Source organism: Branchiostoma floridae, chromosome 12 (genome assembly GCF_000003815.2).
Source record: "Branchiostoma floridae strain S238N-H82 chromosome 12, Bfl_VNyyK, whole genome shotgun sequence".
Lineage (NCBI taxonomy): Eukaryota > Metazoa > Chordata > Leptocardii > Amphioxiformes > Branchiostomatidae > Branchiostoma > Branchiostoma floridae.
In genome coordinates this window covers 4,186,545-4,207,276 of record NC_049990.1, presented here as the reverse complement: position 1 = coordinate 4,207,276, position 20,732 = coordinate 4,186,545, and the positions used below count along the sequence as shown (strand labels likewise).

At 41.0% G+C, this 20,732-nt stretch overlaps 1 protein-coding gene across 1 annotated transcript in view; it reads right to left on the bottom strand.

Moving 5' to 3' along the window:
• Window positions 1–20,732, bottom strand: part of LOC118426868 (dynein heavy chain 5, axonemal-like) — a 92,120-nt gene that overhangs the window by 48,522 nt on the left and 22,866 nt on the right. Inside the window, 25 exon segments of the mRNA XM_035836433.1 lie at window positions 271–378; window positions 808–942; window positions 2,405–2,599; window positions 3,208–3,395; window positions 4,162–4,340; window positions 5,003–5,175; window positions 5,618–5,764; window positions 6,231–6,308; window positions 7,228–7,407; window positions 8,137–8,327; window positions 8,981–9,143; window positions 9,628–9,781; window positions 10,202–10,401; window positions 10,983–11,223; window positions 11,700–11,863; window positions 12,437–12,572; window positions 13,283–13,401; window positions 13,807–13,998; window positions 14,910–15,028; window positions 15,646–15,820; window positions 16,371–16,571; window positions 18,098–18,357; window positions 18,722–18,869; window positions 19,324–19,411; window positions 20,190–20,397. Coding sequence (XP_035692326.1) covers window positions 271–378; window positions 808–942; window positions 2,405–2,599; window positions 3,208–3,395; window positions 4,162–4,340; window positions 5,003–5,175; window positions 5,618–5,764; window positions 6,231–6,308; window positions 7,228–7,407; window positions 8,137–8,327; window positions 8,981–9,143; window positions 9,628–9,781; window positions 10,202–10,401; window positions 10,983–11,223; window positions 11,700–11,863; window positions 12,437–12,572; window positions 13,283–13,401; window positions 13,807–13,998; window positions 14,910–15,028; window positions 15,646–15,820; window positions 16,371–16,571; window positions 18,098–18,357; window positions 18,722–18,869; window positions 19,324–19,411; window positions 20,190–20,397 — 4,142 coding nt within the window.

Here is a 20,732-nt window from a genome sequence, read left to right as displayed (position 1 = left end):
TGAGTTTTTGTTCCTGAGGGGCAAGACTATAGAAAGCAGTTGCTTGATTTCTACATGACAATATCATCACTCCACAGGTATAAATCAATGAAGATTACTCAATTTTGATTTCGTTTGCGTTCTAGATTTAAACTCAACCCTTAGCTTGTCCCAGCTATCTCAAAATACAGCCCCTAAATTTCACACTAAAAAAGTGTATATCACCCCATAAGGAGCAGTTTAACCCAGATGGTGCATAAGCATGTCGACTGATGATGATGATTGACTGACCTCCTTCTCGATGGCAGCCTCCAGTTCGGGGTAACCGGCCTTGTCCAGCTGGATGCCTGGGAACAAGTCCTCAATCAGACTCATGAACAAGGGCTCGTCTTCATCAACCTGGGGAGGGGTGAAGGAAACGTTTGTTTATTTGTTTACTAACCAAAAGGCTATCCTAACCAATCATTTTCTCATTCCGACATATGAAAAAGGGTTTGTTTCTTAACAACATTGGACTGCAACTTGTAGCTAGGACAAGAACTCGAAATAACCAGTCTAGTATTAAGTGGATAGAAAAATTCTAAAGACAGGAATAAAGGAAACAAAATGAAACCTTCTGTATTGCCTGTTTAAAGTGTTAGAGAGGAAACAAACAGAACGGAATCTGGATAATGTAAAATGTTTTATTTTCACACAAAAAAGGGTTTATGATGCAGTATTTTAGGTATGAATAGATATTGATAATTTGCAACAACATACATGCAATAATATTGAAGAAAAAAACAACAGTATCTGTTTTACAATTGTTAGAAGCTAGGATATCTTTACCAGCTTTGAGAGGTTCATGTCCCTAAGCACCCTCATGACGATGGTGGCCTCGGTGTCGTTGGGGCTCCCACGCTTCACCCCACCCATGGTCCGCAGGCACGACAGGATGTTACGCAGACCAAAGTCGTAGTGGACCTGTAGAAACATGATTATTATATTATTGAATGACGTTTATTGCATATTCATGCCCCATTGTGGCTAACTGCAGTCAGATTGGTACAAAAGGTAGTAAACGCAAAGTTATACATATGTTTATTACATTTTAGTTAACATGCATCTTCCTAAAAATTTGTAGATGAACTTACAGAGATTTTCCAGTATATCGTGGTCAGATGATGACATAAGATACTTGAATATCTTCCTTCGTTACGTGTGCATATTTCTGATCATTGTACAATGAACACTCTAGGACAAAGTGTATTTCGTTTTCTACATGCATGTGGTTCTTAACGCAAATATATATTATTTAGACAACTTGAACAAAAGGCAAACATGTATGACATGCACAACTGCTTAAAAGGTCCAAGCATACAATGTCATGTATATTAAAGGCGCCCAGAGCAGTTTTTAGTGCATTAAAATTGGGGATATTCTGGATGAGACAATCGGTACGGTATTGACATTTACTTCACCATTCTAGCACATTTGTGTCATTATTTCGTACTTTCAGCGTTTAAAAGGACGCACAAACATGCCGCAAACGGACCCCTTTGATTTATTATATCCTACAATAAATCAGTACAGGATCGAGCCACTAACGGTTTCCCGTCGGTACTTTTCGGAGATTTTCGAACGCATGAGGTCAACGAGCAAATTGAATCTGATTCGCCCGTTCGCAAATCAAAACTTTATTCGAACAAGTGACGACATCTCCGGAAGCGTTCGGGATTCATCGGTCATGTTCGCGTGCGTTCCACAAATTTGAAATAATGGCACGTGCAGCGCTCAGATTTTTAATGAGTTCTCACCACTCAACGACGTATCATCTTTGCTCAATAAAGGTCGATATGCAATGAGATAGTGTTATTCAAGCTTACTGTGTGTAAAAATGACTTGAAAATTAAATTTGAAAAGACCAGAAAACTGCTCTGGGTGCCTTTAAATGATCTAGACATGTAAAATTATCATGAAGTTGAGTAAAGAGTATAGCCTACAGATGAACTGTCTTGAATTGATCCAATTTTAGCTTACTGCAAAAAAAATAAGCTATGACCTATGTACCATACATTAAAGATAGACTATATTTTGTGGACAAGAACAATGATATTGGATTACCTCCCAACCTGTTTAAAAGTGTGAAAGGTGGATGAATGACATCTGGTTTAAAAGCTGAGGTAACAGACCACTAAACCAGACACATTCTGGCTTGCCAATTGTACTACTTAACCACACATTCTTGCTTGTCAATTATACTACTAATAAAACCAAACACATTCTTGCTTGTCAATTATACTACTAATAAAACCAAACACATTCTTGCTTGTCAATTATACTACTAATAAAACCAAACACATTCTTGCTTGTCAATTGTACCATGTAGTTGAGTAGGACCATTTGCCTTTAACCATTAACATGACGTTAACATCTAAACCCTGACCTGTTTGGACAGCTGCTCCTCGCACAGTTTGTAGAGGATGAAGAACTTCCTGGCCAGCACGATGTTCTGCTGGAACCCACAGGAGGCCAGCTTCACACGGATGATGATCTGCCGATCCGGAACCATCATGGCCACCGTGCGGAAGTTGATCTTCAGGTTCTCTGGAAGCTCCTGTCGCCCTGCGTAACCAGGGTTCTAAAAGAGAAAAATTAGGCATGAATTACAGGACTGCAAGGCACGAAGTGGATGAACTGATTGAACTGATTGCAAAACGGTGGGTGTCCTGTTACATGTGTTTTTACTACAGTCATTAGCAATTACAATGTATATGACAAGATGACAAAGTGATGTGAAGTTTTTTTTTGTAAATCAAAGGTGCACAGTTCAGCCATCGGCTGCTATGTACCTGGTTGATAGAGTTGAGTTGAAGAAACCTTTTATTCACAGTCAAATATACATGTATGTATCAAACCTTGTTCAAAAGACTTGAAGAAAATAGTCGACAGACTTTTTTATGCTTGGGTCAATGGGAAAATAATCAAATGTATGGCAACAATGGTCTGTTGATTCTTATATGCAGAGGCGGCAACTAGACTTGGAATAGCTCACAGTATCAGATGTTCTTACTTTATGACTTGTTGGTTACTGTCCTCCCAATGACTATAATTCATATAGCATAAAAGTGTGTTGGATTGCTTTACGAAGTTCTTAACTTTGAGTAAAAGCTTGACATCTGACTTCCCATCAAAAATTTTTAATCTAAGACGTATACTCTGTTCTGTAAAGACAGTCTTGCATCCTACCATGGTGAGGAAGATCCCAAACTCTGGGTTCATGGACACGATGTCTCCGTCCATGAAGATGAAGGTGGGTTTGCGCTCCTTCTTACACTGCAGAACGATCTGGATCTGCTGAGCTGCCACGGACAGCACAGGCAGCTCGATCCTGTTGAACTCATCAAAACAGCCCCAGCTGCCAGACTGGGCCAGACCTAAAGTTGGTTTTAGAGAGAAATTTTCCTTAAGATGCTGCAATGCTTGAAGACTTAGCCAAGACACTTCAAACTGTCTTAAATGTGCCAACAAAACAGCCCCAGCTTCCGGACTAGGCCAGACCCAACATAGGTTTTAAAAGAGTTAGCCAAGATGTGTCAAACAATCTTAAAAGACATGTGACATAGGTGACAGGGAATCATTGATACAGCACAGGCAGCTCGATCCTGTTGAACTGTTGAAGACCTAAAGTTGGTTTTAGAGAGAAATTTTTCTTAAGACACTGCAATGCTGGAAGAGTTAACTCAGTCTGGTCAAATTGTCTTTGATGCAATGTAACCATAAGACATAGGAATTGTGGTAATACTCATTATGACACTAAATTGTTCATTCATTATTATAACATATAAACGAGGACCTAATGTTTTATCATTCCTAAAATTCAATATAAGACAAATTTTAAAAAAACAACAGCATTTTATTGTTAACTTTTGTTGGAAAAATCAGAAGCACTTGAAACTGTAAAACTTTGTTGAGGAATTCTAAATTTCTAATCATTCTCAATAAAATTACTGGTAAAAGTGTTCAAGTGTCTGAAATGTATATAAATTCTGTAGCATTCTAAACCATAAACCTTTGTGATATGAAAGATGGTTACACTAAATGGTCAACAAAAAGAGGGTCACAAATTAAAGGTAATGTGTTCAAGGATTGAAGATGAGTTAAGATGACTGCAAAGCATGTGTATAGGAACATGAAGAGTACCTTTGTAGATTCTGCCCAGTCCTCGGAAGTCCATCTGATCGGAGCAGTTGAAGACGACGACGTACTTGCCCAGACAGCGTCCCATGTCCTTAGTGGTCTCAGTCTTGCCTGTACCGGCAGGGCCGGCCGGCGCTCCGCCCATGCTCATGCCGATGGCCTGGGCCAGGGTGATGTAGCATCTGTGAGAGGAAATTAAAATCTGTCAGGATCAAGTCAAACTTACTGACAATCATGTTTCTGACTAAGGAGAAGAGAATGTGTGATCCTAGGCACATTATCATAGCCCGTAACCTTGTAGTGGCCTTCAAGTCTTGTTATGAATATTGAGTAAAAAAAAACATGCAAAAGTAGAAAACATTTAAAATTTATCAAAACTGGGAGTTCTACTGCAGTACCATAGGGAGTTCCTAAGTAGCCCAAAATCAACTAATGCTTTTTTCTTGACACCTACATTGTACATGTAGACGCAACCCCAAATATCATACTAGGTCCATCTTCAGCTTCTGGAGGTATGGTGTCCACCAACACAGTTACAAAAACATCACAAGTAGTGCTACCCAGATTATGCTTTCCATATATATATATGACCTGTATTATGACCTGTATTGTATGTATTGATGTTGTTGCTTGTATGTTATTGATTTGTATGTACTGGTGTCATTTTTATGTGAGGGAGGGCAACTTGTAAAGGTTGTTCGAACCTGTTTTGCCCTCCCAATCACTGTGTGATGAATTCAAATAAACAAATAAACAAATCACGTTTTGGTAGAATTACACATTACCATCTACCACTTGTGACAGATTTTGCCAATGGCAGAGACAATAAATATCAAATAAGTACCTGTCAGTGAGTGGTGTGATGACAAGACGCTCCGTGCAGCCGACATACTCGTTACAGTACTGGAAGTCGACGTCTGTGATAGAGATCACACATTTGTCCATGTCCTCGTTGTAGTAGAACCGAGACTGCTTCAGCCACTCAAAGTCTGAGGGGGTCCTGATGTGCATGCGGACCTGGAAAGAAAAAGATAGGAAACAATTAAATTTGAAAGTATTGACATCAGATGAGACATCCACTGATTACATCTAAGCCTCCACAGGACAAAAGTACCTAGAGATCTGACATAAAACTCCACAGCTGAAGTGCAAACATGTGACTAACCTATGCAAGACAAGGAATGTAATATGTATCCGTAAATAACTTCATCAGGTTGGCAATTATTCATATAGTAAGTTTCTTTGGACACAACCAGGGAGTATTTACTTCCAACGTTTCGATGTCTGTCGGACACCATCATCAGGCATATAAGAAGCAGCAAGAATCTGATCCAGTCATTTTAACCCTGATGATGGTGTATGACAGACATTGAAAGATTAGATGTAAGTACTCCCTGGTTGTGCCTAAAGAACCTTACTAAGTAATATATAATAAGTAGTATGTGAAAGAAAATCTTACCAGATCGTCGAAGATGTCCCTCTGGTGGACATGGATGGTGATGAGTGTCTCATACTTGGTGCGCTCATACTTGGACAGGTCCTCCGTCGTCATGTCAATCAACATGTTCAGCATGTCTAAGAAGTTCTGGTTGGTCGTTTGCATAACCTACAGAGTGGATATGAATTTTTAAAAAAATGTCAAATAATCCAGGTTTAAATTACTGAAGGATTTTTTCACTGGTCTTCTTTTGCACCACATGATTGTGTAAAGTACCTGTGCATGCAGGTTCATGTCCAAGGTAAAAAATGCATCCCAATGGAATTCTATAGAATTTACTTATAACAAGTGGCTGATAGGATAGATTAAATTCAATATCCACTTTCTGTATGCTGACAAATTGTCCAACAGTAGGCAAGTACAATTTCCAGTATAGTTGTATATTTCCAATGGTGAACACTGTACAATCATATTTTCAGCACCAGGGACAGACTTGGTTGAAATGTATTACCCTACAATACCCCAACCTACTGACTGCAACCCTTACAGACAAAGTCTAGACCTTTGAGTCAAAAAGCAGGACAAAAGCAAAGGTTCTTATCAATAATCTTAGATTAGACTAAGATAGACAAACCTTCTTGTCTGTTCTTGCATTTGACAGAGCCTCCTCAGAGTCTCTGGTCCAGAGCATTTGGATACCAAGCAGGCCAATCTGTGATGGGGAAAATATACAAAGTTTGAATTAATACAAAAATAACTGTTAGTCAGACTTTTAGGACAAAGTAGAAATGTTGTCCATCTAAGTGAGTTGCCTTGTTAAGTAATAGACTTGACAATGGCAACCATTACTTTGTATGTTTCAATCCAAAACCAAACCAAATTTTTAAATATGCTTTCCTTTTTGAGTGCCTATACCCTCTGTCTTCTGTTATCAAACTTATGACTCTAAACCTTGCCTACATTTCAAGAAACAATGACCTGAACTGAAATTGATATGAGGATAGCTTAGACAATTTTAATACGTAAAAAATAATGGCTGGAAACTGTTGAGTTGTTACAGGGCAGACTCGTCCCTCCATCCTGGGATGTAAATTTGCTAGTTGGGACAGACAAAAATTTTACCCTTTTCGTCCCAAAAATCTTCAATACGCGAAATTCATGAAAATGTGTTTTCATAAGCCTAAAATGACAGATTCAACAACTATAATGAACATCACAAGCTCCCAAACTATGAGTAATAATAATAATAATAGCTGTTCTTAGTTATAGATAGACAGAAAAACAAATCGTCATCCGATTCGATAACCAAATCAGTGTACGTCCTTGTACAATTCCTCCCATCGTCTTCTGTTTGCTGCTGTTTCCCTTAAATATCTTAACACATGAGTCTCAAGTCTAATGTTCTGGTTGAGATGTAGCTTACAGTCGTCTATTAGACTGCTGAGGAGGCCTTCACGTGGCCTTCCTAGCCTTGGTTGGAGTTTCTTACTAAACCCGATGTTGAGGAACTTTTGTGGTGGCATACGGAGAATGTGGCCAGAGAGGAACCATCTACGACGGTGGACTATGAGTAGGACAGAAAAAATATTTAAAGCTGGAGACAACCCTGAGTTGTTATCATTCACATTCACCTGTGCAGGGAACATGTTCTCAAACTCAACAAGCTTGAAGCCCTGGTCTGCGATGGCGAGAGAGGCGCTGCGTGTCACACTGTGGATGGACTTCTGCTGGACCTCCTGAAGCTTCCCCAGCCACAACTCAACGTTTCCTTGGGCGACCACAGGCTCGACAAGTTCAACCTTCTCTCCTTCCTGTTGAAATATAAGTTGGGAAATTGGCTAAAAGTCTCTAAAGCCAAACATCAACAAAATAAGGTACATGTATCAAAAGTACTAGTAGGACCTTGGATGTTGGACGATGATCTGGCATCTTCTCATCCACTGCTTTACGTGCAGTGAGTTTGTTTTTCTGTCATTTGGTATACAGATTAGCAGTGATTGATTGATTGACACATACTGTAAAAGAATTAAAAGTATGGGGCTTAAGCTTACTATTAAGACACTAAACTCCCCTCAGTGCATTAGAAATTTATCACTTTTGACACTGTATATTAAATACAGTCATACATAACCCAGGGCTCGAAATTTGTTTTGGGGATTAGGTGCACTGGTGCACCCAGCATAAAAAATTGGGTGCACTAAAAACATTTTGGGTGCACCACATAAATTTAAGTAATAACCTAATAATAAAACTTACTTGCAAGCTATCAAATTCTTAAACAAGTACCATGACAGACATTTTTATCACGCTTTCTGACTTAGATTATGTTAACAAGAATATGTTGTATACTAGTTTACTTTGATATCTTTACATACATAAACCTAAGAAAATAATTGGGTGCACAGCTCCAATTTTAGGTGCACCTGGGTGCACATGCACCCAGTATTTCGAGCCCTGTAACCTTTATTTCAACTGGATGGCCCTGTCTGCAAACTCTCGATTTGTTGGAAAGTGCTCAATGTATTTGTGTTTGCACCCACCTGTGAGTTGATGGCGAGGATCTTGTCGTATTCCTTCTCGTGGAAGTCGACCCTGTAGACGTTGTCAAACAGGCTGAGGAGGTGGCTCTGGATGGTGTGGGAGTCGCTGGCCTGGCCGAGGATCTCCAGCAGGGCCGGGTCAGACACGAAGAAGAACCGCGGGAAAATCAGACGCTTCTTCTCAAGGTAGCCTGGGAGAAAACGGAATACATCAATATACACTGCAACCCACCACACCATAACAGTCATAGACAATAGCTAAATTGATCTGCAGTATTCTGTGATAGTCAAGGGTTCATCACTCGTTTCTTCTGAATTTCTACCTTTTAAGGAAAAGCAACTTCCTTGAGCAAACAATTCTTTGTCCAGATAGACTTTTGTGAAGTAATGTTAACTCCACTCCCGTTCAAACTCCACACAATAGACAGCTATGATACACATCTCAGTGTTTTCAGCCCATCACGACTGCTGTAACCAAAGGTAGTTTCCTACCTGATCCATAAAAGAGTCTGATAAACCTTCTGGTCAGAGACTTCTGACACAGATGGCCAGTTGTTTTAGTAGATGTGAGGGCAGGACTTTTTAGACATGCAAGTTCCTCTACCTTCCATGCACACAGACAGAGACACACACACACACACACACTCTCCCTCACCAGTGAGTGACTTCTGACACAGCTCGAGCTGCTCCAGCAGATGTGGCAGCAGCTGACTCATCGTGACGTCTCCTGTGCAGCACGCCACCACAAACACACACATACGCACCCACACACTCATGCCTGCACAAACACACACAGTCACACACACACACAGACAGACAGACACACACACACACATGTCCTCACCAGTGAGTGACTTCTGACACAGCTCGAGCTGCTCCAGCAGATGTGGCAGCAGCTGGCTCATGGTGTCGTCTCCCGTGCAGCACGCCACCACGTTCGGGTTCTCGTGAGCGCGCTGCATGATCTTGATCCATGACTTGTCGATGTTGCTGAACCGTTTTGCTTCCTAGAGGAGGAAAACAACAACCAGTCAGGAATGATCAAAACCACATTTCAGGCATGGGAGACTCCTTCTTTGGTTAGACAGTCTGCATTTAACCTTTCTGACATCAGACCTTACACCAGCTTTACAAATTATACTCCCAAACAGAATCGATATCATTTAATGCAGTTTTGATTGCTACTTCTGTCACTATTTCTCCCCTCCATACGCATATTTTACTAAGCATTGCAGCCTGTTTTTGGTGAACTGGTACATTGTGTTGAAGTTTGAAAGTTTCAGATTTATGATAGTACACTGTACATAGCAGTCCAATGACAAGCAATATGTTAATGGTAATACTGTAGGTACTATAAACAATGTGAAATCAACTTAGTGGCAATTTCATGTTTTTCAATGCAAAAATCAATTTCAAACAGATGACTTTCAAAGTACATCTAACTTTACAAGATGCAGTCTTTCAGACGCACATTACGTGTTATACACTGACCTGTGGCAGCTGTTTGGCGATGTCGCCCCCCACAAACACGGCCTCCAGGTAGACCCAGAGGTTCTGCACCACCAGCCAGTTCTCGATGATCTCACTGGTCTGGGACAGCTTCTGCACCCACTGCTGGATGGTCGGCTTGAACGGGGCGTTGTACCTGGTGCCAGGGGAAAACGAGCAATAAGTTCATGTTCATTTGAATGTACAATCATACAAATAAATGAAAAAGTGAGATTTGCGGTTTCTTCACTCTTCATATCTTAGTAAACTTACAGGTAAGCAGAAGTTACATGTCGTAGAAAATTAGTCTCCAATACTGGAAGAATGTGTCATCTGTCCATAAAAAATACAACAAAAAGGCTAAAAACTAGATATATTTTGTAGCACTTTTTTCTTTGTAATTGGTGTCAGAACCAATAAAGGTCTGCTTTTCTAGTGATTGATTACCATCAGAGTAGGGGAAAAATGAAGATGCGCACAGGAGATATCTCCTCTTCTGTTGGGTGTGTTTCCCCTGTGTTTCCCCTGAGTTTTGACTATTGAACTGAGGTTTGGAAAATACAGAATATTTCCTCACCTGTTACTCATGAGCGATGACAGGATCATCAGGCTGTCCTCCAGAAACACAATGATCTCAGACGTCTCGTTACCCTTCAGCAGGAGCTCGCCGCGCGACTTGAACTGTCCGAACGACAGACTTTGGGCGCTCCACTCCGCGATCACCTGCTTCAGCTTGCCCTCAATGTCTCTCTCCTTGATGGCTGCGATGCAGGTGTCCTGGGGTAGGAGATGGGGACTTTCAGATTCTTTTTATGTGTTGCTAAATTTCTCTACACTGCATGTTAAATGCAACCTATTTATAAGCAATATTATAGCGACAAAAGTGGAAATAATCTGGATAAGGCAATCTGTACGAATCTATTGCACTATATTCCCACACCTACATAATCATTTCATACTTCGAACGGTTATAAACGGCACAGAAACAAGTCTTGCTAGGATTCGCTAAAAAATGTAATATATTATAACCCACAAAAATTAGACTTCACGGCGTCCTTGCACCACTGTGGCATTGAATATTTGCTAATTGATTGTTGGTGCGGAATGGAATAGAGTTGCTTCATCTTATTACAATTTGAAAGAAAAGTGCCCAATTTCATAACTGAAGTTCTACTACCCTGACTTGGGCTAATATTCCTTAGGGGTTCAAAGCTGTTTTTTTTCAAATACCTCCTAGCTTGCATACAAATATCTCACTAAAGCATGTGAAACGTAGCGGATGCTAGTTTCCAGAATGTGGTACTTTTGACTTCAGTACCATGGAATTTTTCCTTCCTTCTGTTAAACGTCTATTTTACCTCGATGTCCTCCCTGTTCTCCAGCAGAGGAGCCTCCATGATGTTGCGGAGCTGGAAGTTCTCGTTGTCGACGTCGAAGGTGGTGTTTGTGATCTGGGACAGGCGGTCCCAGTGGCGTGGCATCATGGCGTTGTTCGACATCATCTCAAGAAGCGGGATCGTCTCGCTGAAGTCGTCGATCTTCTTCTTAAGATCTTCAAAAGCCTGCCACTCCTTTAGGCCCTTGGGTAACTTGCGACACCTTGCGGAAAAAAAGAAATATAATGCCTGTTAATCTTAAGAAAATGGAGGAAATATCTCAGGGCGTTGTTTGACATCATCTCAAGAAGCGGGATCGTCTTGCTGAAGTCGTTGATCTCCTTTTAAGATCTTCAAATTAGCCTGCCACTCCTTCAAGCCCTTGGGTAACTTACGACACCTTGAGTAGTGAAAAAGATTTGGTAAATCTTATGGGTTGGGGGATGGTTGAAATATGCTGTATTTGTCGATGAAGGTTGGACATCCAGGTAATAGAATACGCCCAAAAGCAGTTACTCAAGCAACTAAATTTGGAAACGGGCAGATGTTTCATACAGCCATTCGGTGTCTTTTATCAGTCACACTGAAGAGGTCCTGTTGGAGACAGTTTTATTTATATCCTAGCGGTGACAACCTATGCTGTATTAGCTTGCAAATGTTGCCTGTCTAGTTCTACGAATTTCATCTACAACCACTCACTTGTTCTGGAAGTCGAGAAGTTCTCCGTTGATCTTCTCAATGTCCACTTCGCTCCACAGGATGTCGTAGTACCCGCTCACACTCTCGATGACCGTGTTGTAGAGCCCGTACAGCTTCTGGGACAGCGCAAGTTCGCGCCGTATGCGCTGCAGGTCTGGATATTCCTGCACGGTTTTATTTTAATTAGTTATTTCTGTCATTTTTTACCCATGGTAGCCCACTCAGTGATTTACACTGCTTGGTAGTGGGGCCCTGCATTACATAAATTGAAATGAAACATGTACATATGGGGAGTCCGACATACAAACAGAAAATTAACCCATACAGTCCTACATTTTCACTATTACCAAGAAGCGAGAAGAAGCCGAACTTTTGTGTTAGACTAGATTTGTGACACTTTTATGTATGTATATATCCTGACTTGTTGTGACCTGTACTTAGCCCGGTTGGGCAAAATTGTACAATAAAGGTCTTCATTCAATTATCTATTAACAAACAATAAATGAAATGAATGAATAATGATAATCATAGTTAAACTGATGTAAACAATAACAATAATGATAACTAATAAAAGCTTCTAATGATAACAGTATTAATATAAATAATGCATGAATATATTAATAATGGTAATTGAGTGGTCAGAGGTCAGGCCAGCCAGGTCTTGCATTTGGTTTTAAAAGCAGATTTGGACGTGCATGTCTTTAGAGATTGAGGCAGACTGTTCCATGCGATAGTACCTGCACTGAGAGCCCGAACAGCTCCTCCCCGCCTGAGTAGGTGTTGTACTTGGCCCACAGCTCATCAAACCGAGCCTGGAAGACGACAAGGCGGTCGCTGGCCTCGCGGGGTTGGATGCCCTGGACATTCGGGCCCCTGGGGCAAAAAAGAAAGCATTAAATCTTTACATTAGGCACAAATATACACATTTGATTTCTCTTTGTAAAATAGGTATGCTTTTTTTATGTAAGGGGTAGCGTCAAAATAAGTCTTGTACTTCAGTGCGCCACTTCTTTGTCATATTGTACTAATTGTTTAAATGTTTGAATAAAAAAAAAATATACACATACAAAAAATGTACTGCTTTACTCTGTTTAACACTCCTTATCATCATCATCATCCTAGTGCCTTGACCTCCAGGTTGTTGTTGTTGGGGGACAAGGTAACCATGAAGGTGGAGAGCTGTTTCCAGGCTTGTCTTTCCCTTGCTAGCATGGCACATTGTAGTTTAACACCTGACACTACCAGTGGATTAGCTCCCTGCTGTAATACTTTCACAAAGTTGTGTGACCCATGCAAGGGCTATTGAAATGGAGATGGCACTGCCCTATGCACCAGCTGTTGTGCGACTTAAGTTTTAACAATAAACATGCACTTAACAGTTTACGTCACTATGAGCAAACTGTAAAGTTTCACTTTGTCTGAAATACATCTGTGCGTACCCTTTAAGCTTGGTCTTTATAACAGGGCTAGTTCAGTGCCCCACGTAGCTGCAGAGTGCTTGTATATGTGTATATTACAATACTAAGTGGTCATAATGTGATATGGTTTCATTACACAGTGAAAATGATAAAAAGAAGACTAACTTTCCGTCGTAGTCTCCGTAGAAGAAGCTCGTGTCCTCCTGGAACTTGACCACGCCGGCCAGAAGGTCGGCCTTGAAGGTCGGCTGGATCTGCAGCAGGTGGTTCTGAACATCCTTCATCTGTGGGGGGGAAAAAAAGTCAAAGATTTCAATAAACATTATTTTGATTATGTACACAAATCTGAATGGGTGAGCAGGTTCCTTAGCTCTCATAGTTTTCTAGATGACATCTCAGCCTAGCAGGTTCTACTCAGATGGTACCAGGCTTAAATCTTAATGTTCCGTTCATAAGAGTGCTATCATACTCTGATGTTGTTTCCACAAGTACGTTCTGGAATAACTATTGTTACGTCGTACACAGACCACGTACATGAGATACAGTGTGAATACTGTATTTTAATTTTAAGTATTAGATTATTGTTTTTTAAAAATGCACTGTCAATTGTTCCGAATTTGTTCGTCATCATGGGCCATAGTGCCTGACAATAAACATACAGTTTCATAAAACAGTGGCGGAAACCACACCTGTTGCAGGAGGTTGTTCCAGCTGTAGCGCAGGTTGTCCACCCTCTCGGCATTCCCATCCTCGAAGAACAGCTCAAACTTGTTGAGAAGCATGTACGTCTCCTCGATGGGCCCGATTGTCATGTCGATCTTTATCTCGTTCTCTCGGATCTCCGCCAGCGACGCCATGGCTGCACGCACGTCGTCAAGGTCCTGTGAAGGTCGGAGTCAGAGTTTGTTTATTACGAAACATTGTGTGTATATAGCAAATGCATTTGTTGTAAAATGTCATTATTTTGTCTTTGAGAAAACTACCAATAATCTATAAAGGACAAAACTTTCAGTAACTTATCATTGCTTGTTGAAACTGTTCTCTATATTTATGTAATAAACATTTAACTACCATGCAGTACATGCAGTATCATGGAATGGATCTTGTTGTGTTGCCTTGCTTTGTGCCTTGTGATCAAATATCACTCTACCAGTGAGTGTTTATGAGTGGCTTAACAATTAGGAAGTGTACTTAATGAGTTACAGTGAAAAAGAAAATGTGAAAGCTTCTTCAGTACAGTTTGTCAAGTCTTGGTCCGATATACAATTGTACATATAACTCCTTACAAATCGCTGGAAGCCAAGACAAGCAGCAGGGAGAAGAGCAAAAGATCTTTAGGATCATGTCATAAAGCCAGCCATATCAATTTGAAACAGCCACAAGGCAAGTATACAGGCAATCAATTCATCAATATTCCAATCAATCAATTCATCAATAAATCAGCTCCTAGTTTTAAGGATAGAATATATCAACCAGCATCACAAAAATGACCAGGGGTGCAATGGCCATCTGGGTATAGTGTCTGCCTTGCATTCAATAAGGTCGTGAATTTGATCCCAGCCGTGTCATACCAAAGATTTTAAGAATGTTACATGCTGCTTTCTCTGCTTTCCACTAATGAGGAAGAGTATGGGAGTTAAACACACATCACTACCAGCAGACCAGCCCCCTGCTGTAGTGGCTTGCACAAATGTATGGCTACAGAAATGGAGATGGCCACCACCCCTAAGCATCTGTTACATATGTGCAGGCAACTTTAACTTAATCGCAAAAATGTCTGACTGTGTAATACCTTGATGGGCCTGCTGAGGCGCTTGCTGAGGTCGTCGATGAAGTTGAAGATGAACTCCATGTCGCTGCTGGCCTTGGTGTTCAGGGCCTTGCCGAACGCTCGCTTCCAGTTCTTACACTCTATGAATATGGATACAAAAATGACAGTATTTTGGAGGAGATTCATTTAGTTTTTTTTGCAGACTCAGAAGGCTGCCTTTATGAGTAACACATCTGTCATTCAGGTTTATACAGTAGGTATAAGCTGCATGTGACCTGACTGATAAGTACGACAAAGAAATCTACTGTACAGTATAGTAGCTTTAACACTTCATCAAGTCAACACTATGATAAAAATTCATTCATACCATTATGGTTACATTCTTTTTTCTCATCATGAATTAAGCAGGAAGCAAATTTTTGCCATTATTTCTTTAAAAAGCAAGCTTTCTTGTACATAGCAATGTGGCAATGCCCAGGTATGAGATAGTTTAAAGATATGTCGGAAACTTCATTTATCTATTAGTTTGGCTGTTTAAAACGCACAGACAGGGCTGCCCAACTAGTCTGTGACTATTACAAAGGGCTAGCCCTACTGATAGAGACAAGGACAATACAAATGGAATTTTTGACATGGGCAGCATGATAGTCAATAACAATTGGAAACTTCAAATTCAAGAAGTGTCTTTCCCTATATAAAATAACACTGTTACTATCACAATACATTGCAAATGACACTGTGTTTCATTGTGCCTTACCTGAGATGAGTGCAGTCTGCAGAGGTTCCGTCATGAAGACGACGGAGCCGACGCGATAGCTCACCGGCAGTTCCTCGATGTCTGTCTGCATCTTCTGGTAGTACCGCAGCTGGGCCTCGAACTCCGACATGATCGGGTTCGAGTCCATAAACTCCTTCACAGTGTCAGCTGGCTCCTGGTGTGGGAAAGGACATAAAGTATGCTGTAGATTCAATGTACTTTTGTGGGGACTTGATTTATCAGTAGCAGGAGAAAGGAAGTTTTTATAATGTTTTAAGTTGGTGCTGTCCTTGGTGCTGAATATGTATAAGTTTCACATCCTAGTCATGCCAATGGACATGTCCATCCACAAAGTATAGAGCATTCAATGTACATTGCACATTCTTCTTTGTGCATTTTTGTTTGTTGTGCAATTTTGTATTCTTGCACTTTTACACGAGCACAATCATGTACATTATGTGCTCTACTATGAATGATACACTTCATCTCATTATCACAAAGCTTTGCAGTAACAAGCAATCTTGGTGAGCAACTACCAATTCATAACTGTGTGACGAACAGGTATCAAACAATTCATCCAATGACATTAATTCTGGTCTTGAGATAGGTTCCTAATTCTGTATCTTCATCTACATAGCCTACATAGCCAGTATAATCACCCTTCCAATGTAACACGCCAGCATCTGAATCACACCGTCACCAAAAAACCAATACAAAAGCCTCACATCTGTCCACAGCTCCTTGAAGCAGTTGAAGTCCTCCAGGATGGCCTGGCAGTCCACCTTGAAGCCTCCGATGATGGAGTTCAAGGACACCACGACCTTGGTGATGTCCTTGTGCTCGGTGATGACCTTGTCCAGGGTCTTGGTGTAGGAGGCCGGCATCAGCTTAGCATCCTCACCGATCTCCTGGGCCGCCTCCGATTCCTGGAAAAAACAACAATTTAATGCCAAAATACAAAACAAAGACATGTATCTTCACAAATTTGAGATTCTATAGGTTTAATTATGCAGGGTAAAATTGTGTTTTACATCAAGCAACCAAGCAATTATTGATCAAATTTTGAGATATTTAGATCAATTTTTTAAACCTTCATTACAAATTCATTCAAAATTATATCTCATTGGCCTTTGCCGTTTTTTAAGAGTTTAAGACAAGGAGGTCAGGGGTCTTTTGAGATCATAACATAGTAGTCAATATTTCACAATCGACATTCAATTTTTTTTCCTGATGATTCAGCAGCATCAAAAGATGTAGCAAACCCCCTAGCAGCTTACCCTAAAAATGCAGACTACAAGCATGTGGAACCTAAATTCTAGGGGCCAATATGCTGCCTTAGATTAACCTTGTGTTTATCGATTCCTGACTACTTTTGACTTTCTAAAGTTGTGTAACATTTGATAAGACTTTGGCCCAAGTAAGTGGCATGAGCGGGTAACAAATCTTCCTTGAATTGTTTCATCAGTTTGGTACGTCACTGAATAAAGAGACTCTTTTTACACAACCAGTCAGAATTGCCCTGAAAAGGGTGACAGTCGGTCACCGATAAGTTGGTGAGAATAAAGCAATGGTAGTGTGTAAAAAGAGTCTCTTTAATATTCAGTAACAAATCTTCTTCGAAGCAAAGCTCGGTTACCCTCTGATGCTGCTTAAGTAGCCACTGGGTGTGCGCCCACTGCGGCACGACTTTTGCCATGCTCAGGACATGCTGCACAACTATTTTCTGTTCCAACAAGCAAATTTCCGTCCCAGCACGGAAGTACTGGTCTTGGAGACAGACCTCCCATATATAAGCCTCAAGTGATATTGGCCCAAGTAAGTGGCATGAGCGGGTAACAAATCTTCCTTGAACAGTTTCATCAGTTTGGTACATCACTGAATAAAGACTCTTTTTACACTACCAGTCAGAATTACTCTGAAGAAAGTGACAGACGGTCATCGAAACGTTGGTGAGAATAAAGCAATGGTTGTGTAAAAAGAGTCTCTTTATTCAGTAACAAATCTTCAAAGCTCGGTTACCCTCTGATGCTGCTTAAGAAGCCACTGGGTGTGCGCCCACTGCGGCACGACTTTTGCCATGCTCAGGATGTGCTGCACAGCCTTGTTCAGGATCGACTGGATGTCGTCCAGGCTGGGACGCATCACCACTAACCCTAGCCCTAAATCTCAACTAACTTTGGCCCAAGTAAGTGGCATGAGCGGGTAACAAATCTTCCTTGAACAGTTTCATCAGGTTGGTACGTCACTGAATAAAGAGACTATCTTTACACAACCATTGCTTTGTTTTCACAAACATTTTAGTTCATTTTCACCATCTGTCACCTTCTTCAGACTGGTTCACACTGTACTGTAGGAAAGGTGTCACAGTTCAGATGTGGTTGCGTTGGTGAGAATAAAGCAATGGTTGTGCAAAAAGAGTCTATTCATTCAGTAACAAGCAAAGCTCAGTTACCCTCTGATGCTGCTTAAGAAGCCACTGGGTGTGCGCCCACTGCGGCACGACTTTCGCCATGCTCAGGATGTGCTGAACAGCCTTGTTCAGGATGGACTGGATGTCGTCCAGGCTGGGCCGCATCACAACATTGGGGATGGCCAGGATGATCTCTGCCTTGAAGAGCGGGTGTTTGGGGGCCTCCTTCTTGCGCATCTCTTCCTGGTACTTGTTGGTGGTCTGCAGGCGGCGCTTGATGGCCTCCAAGGAGAGACGGGTGCCTAGAAAAGAAAAGGATCATTATGACCCTTGTCCCGCTTTTTTCTTCTTTACATTGCAGTATCATTAAGTATGATTGCTACTATTTGTATGAGCTGCATATCATCTGTAATGATGTAAATATACACATCAGGCTCCTTTTGAATTTGATTTTAAACAACAACAAAAAACTTAATGAGTGACTCTGTGTTTCTTTGGTTGTAGTAATCTAGCTCCTACCAAGAAGTAGTTTTCATTGACTTAAAACAAAGACACAAAGTCTTCCACTTGACGAGAGACTCGGTATTCCTTTGTTTGTAGTAACCTAGCTCCTTGCCAAGATACAGTATTCTTTGACTTAAAAAAAGACACAAAATCTTTTCTTACACTTGACGAGAGACTCGGTGTTCCTCTGGTTGTAGTAGGTGAGCAGGTTGAAGTAGCAGCAGGGCTGACACTCCTGGCAGCGCGTCTTGTGTTTGGCGTCAGGGCGCAGGCAACGGAACTCAGTCTCCCGCTGGAACAGAACAGGAAACTAAAGGGAACACAATCCTTACTCTGTTTACTAGTACATGTAATATTCAGCAGGCAACGGAACTCTGTCTCACGCTGAAACACAAGAGAAGACATTCTTTAGTAAATGATATCTATATTAGAGAGTGCTACAGAAGGCTCAACTTGAAGCACATGTGTGTGTGGGGAGGGGGGGGGGGCATCACACTTATTTACTAGTAGGTAGATCAGTAGCTAGACACTATAGCATATAATCATGATGCCTATGGTCAGAAATTCTGACAGTAGACATGTCACGGACTGAGTCAGAAGACCTATCATATTTATGTACAAGATTATGGACAATTGCTTTCAACAAAAAGGGATCTGATAAACATGTGAAACAATGTGAAGGAAATCACATTAACAGTTCAAATAGTTCCAGAATGACTTCTACCAACACAAATCAAATGTGTAAGTCCAGCCTGAGTGTTTACCTCCAAGTTGGTCTGCTCAGACGGCCTCAGGTGTTTCTTCAGCAGGTCCATCAGCTCAAACACTGCCTCCTCAACAAGGGCACTTTGTCTGAGGGAAAAGGATGGTAAAACTAATTATAAAATAGCTTATCAGATTAAGTTAAGTTAAACCCTTCCCGCGCCAAGGGCGGTGCCCATCTCTGGCGCATAGGGCGGTGCCCATCTCTGTTTCATTAGCCCTGGGCCACACACAACGCAATCACTACAGCAGGGGGCTAGTCCACTGGTAGTGGTGTGTGTTCAACTTCCATACTCTTTCCCGAATGCTGAGTGCTAAGCAGAGAAAGCAGCATGTACCATTTTTATAGTCTTTGGTACGACTTGGCCGGGATCGAACTCACGACCTTCCGAATGCAAGGCGAACACTCTACCCACTAGGCCATTGCACCGGCGACTTATCAGATAGTATTAATTCTCTGAACAGTCAAGATGTAGTAGTATCCATTGTTTGTTTATACTGTTGCTCTACATCTACCATCAATCAAGAAAGTTCAGGATTATCTGACTCATTCAACAACACTGTTTAATACTGTATCACAGGGATGATGGTTTAAATACTTCAACAAGAGTACTGTGTCTGATGGGAAAAACAGTCTAGTTTAACTAATTGTGAAATACTATGATCACAGACTGTAAATGCAGACGTGTTTGCAGTGATTTTATGTTTGCAATTTTCACGGTTGCCCTTAACCTTGAAGTTAAAACCACTGCAAACAGTGACCCCAAACTAAATTTTAAAGTTTACTTTAAGCTTATAACAGTGTGATCAGACTGTGTCTGTTATTATGCAAGGTAAAAAGGTAAAAGAAAGAAGCAACAACCCTTACTTGGCCAAGAAAGTCGAGGCATCGTTGCAGGTCTTCTCGGTGACCTCCAGGAAGTGAGACACTTGGACAGGTTCGTCTTCAGGAAGGTCGCAGAGCGCAGTAAAGGACATCTCGGTGAGAACGCTCTCGATGCGACACTCCAGTACGTCTGAAGCTTGCTTGGTTAGGAGCTCCAGGTTGTTCAGGGCCTTGTAGATGTTCCCAATGTCTGGAAGGTGCACAGACAAACTAGTGACTACTCATGATCATGCGATACTATCAGAATTTAACATTGAATAAATTACTGTATCTATCGTTGACAGAATTCAAAAACATTCAATCAATCTAAAAAGAAATTATGTCAACATTTTTCTCAAGTGAAGCATTGTACACTTTGCTAGTGCTTAGTTTAGGACTTTTTTTAAAGAATTACGTACACCAATGAAAACACATTCCCAACTAAAACAAGAAATTCTACATTCAATGTATGTATGCTGCAAGATATGTACAAAATACAATCATGACTATTATATTCTCCTTGCAAAAGAAATGACTATCTCAGAA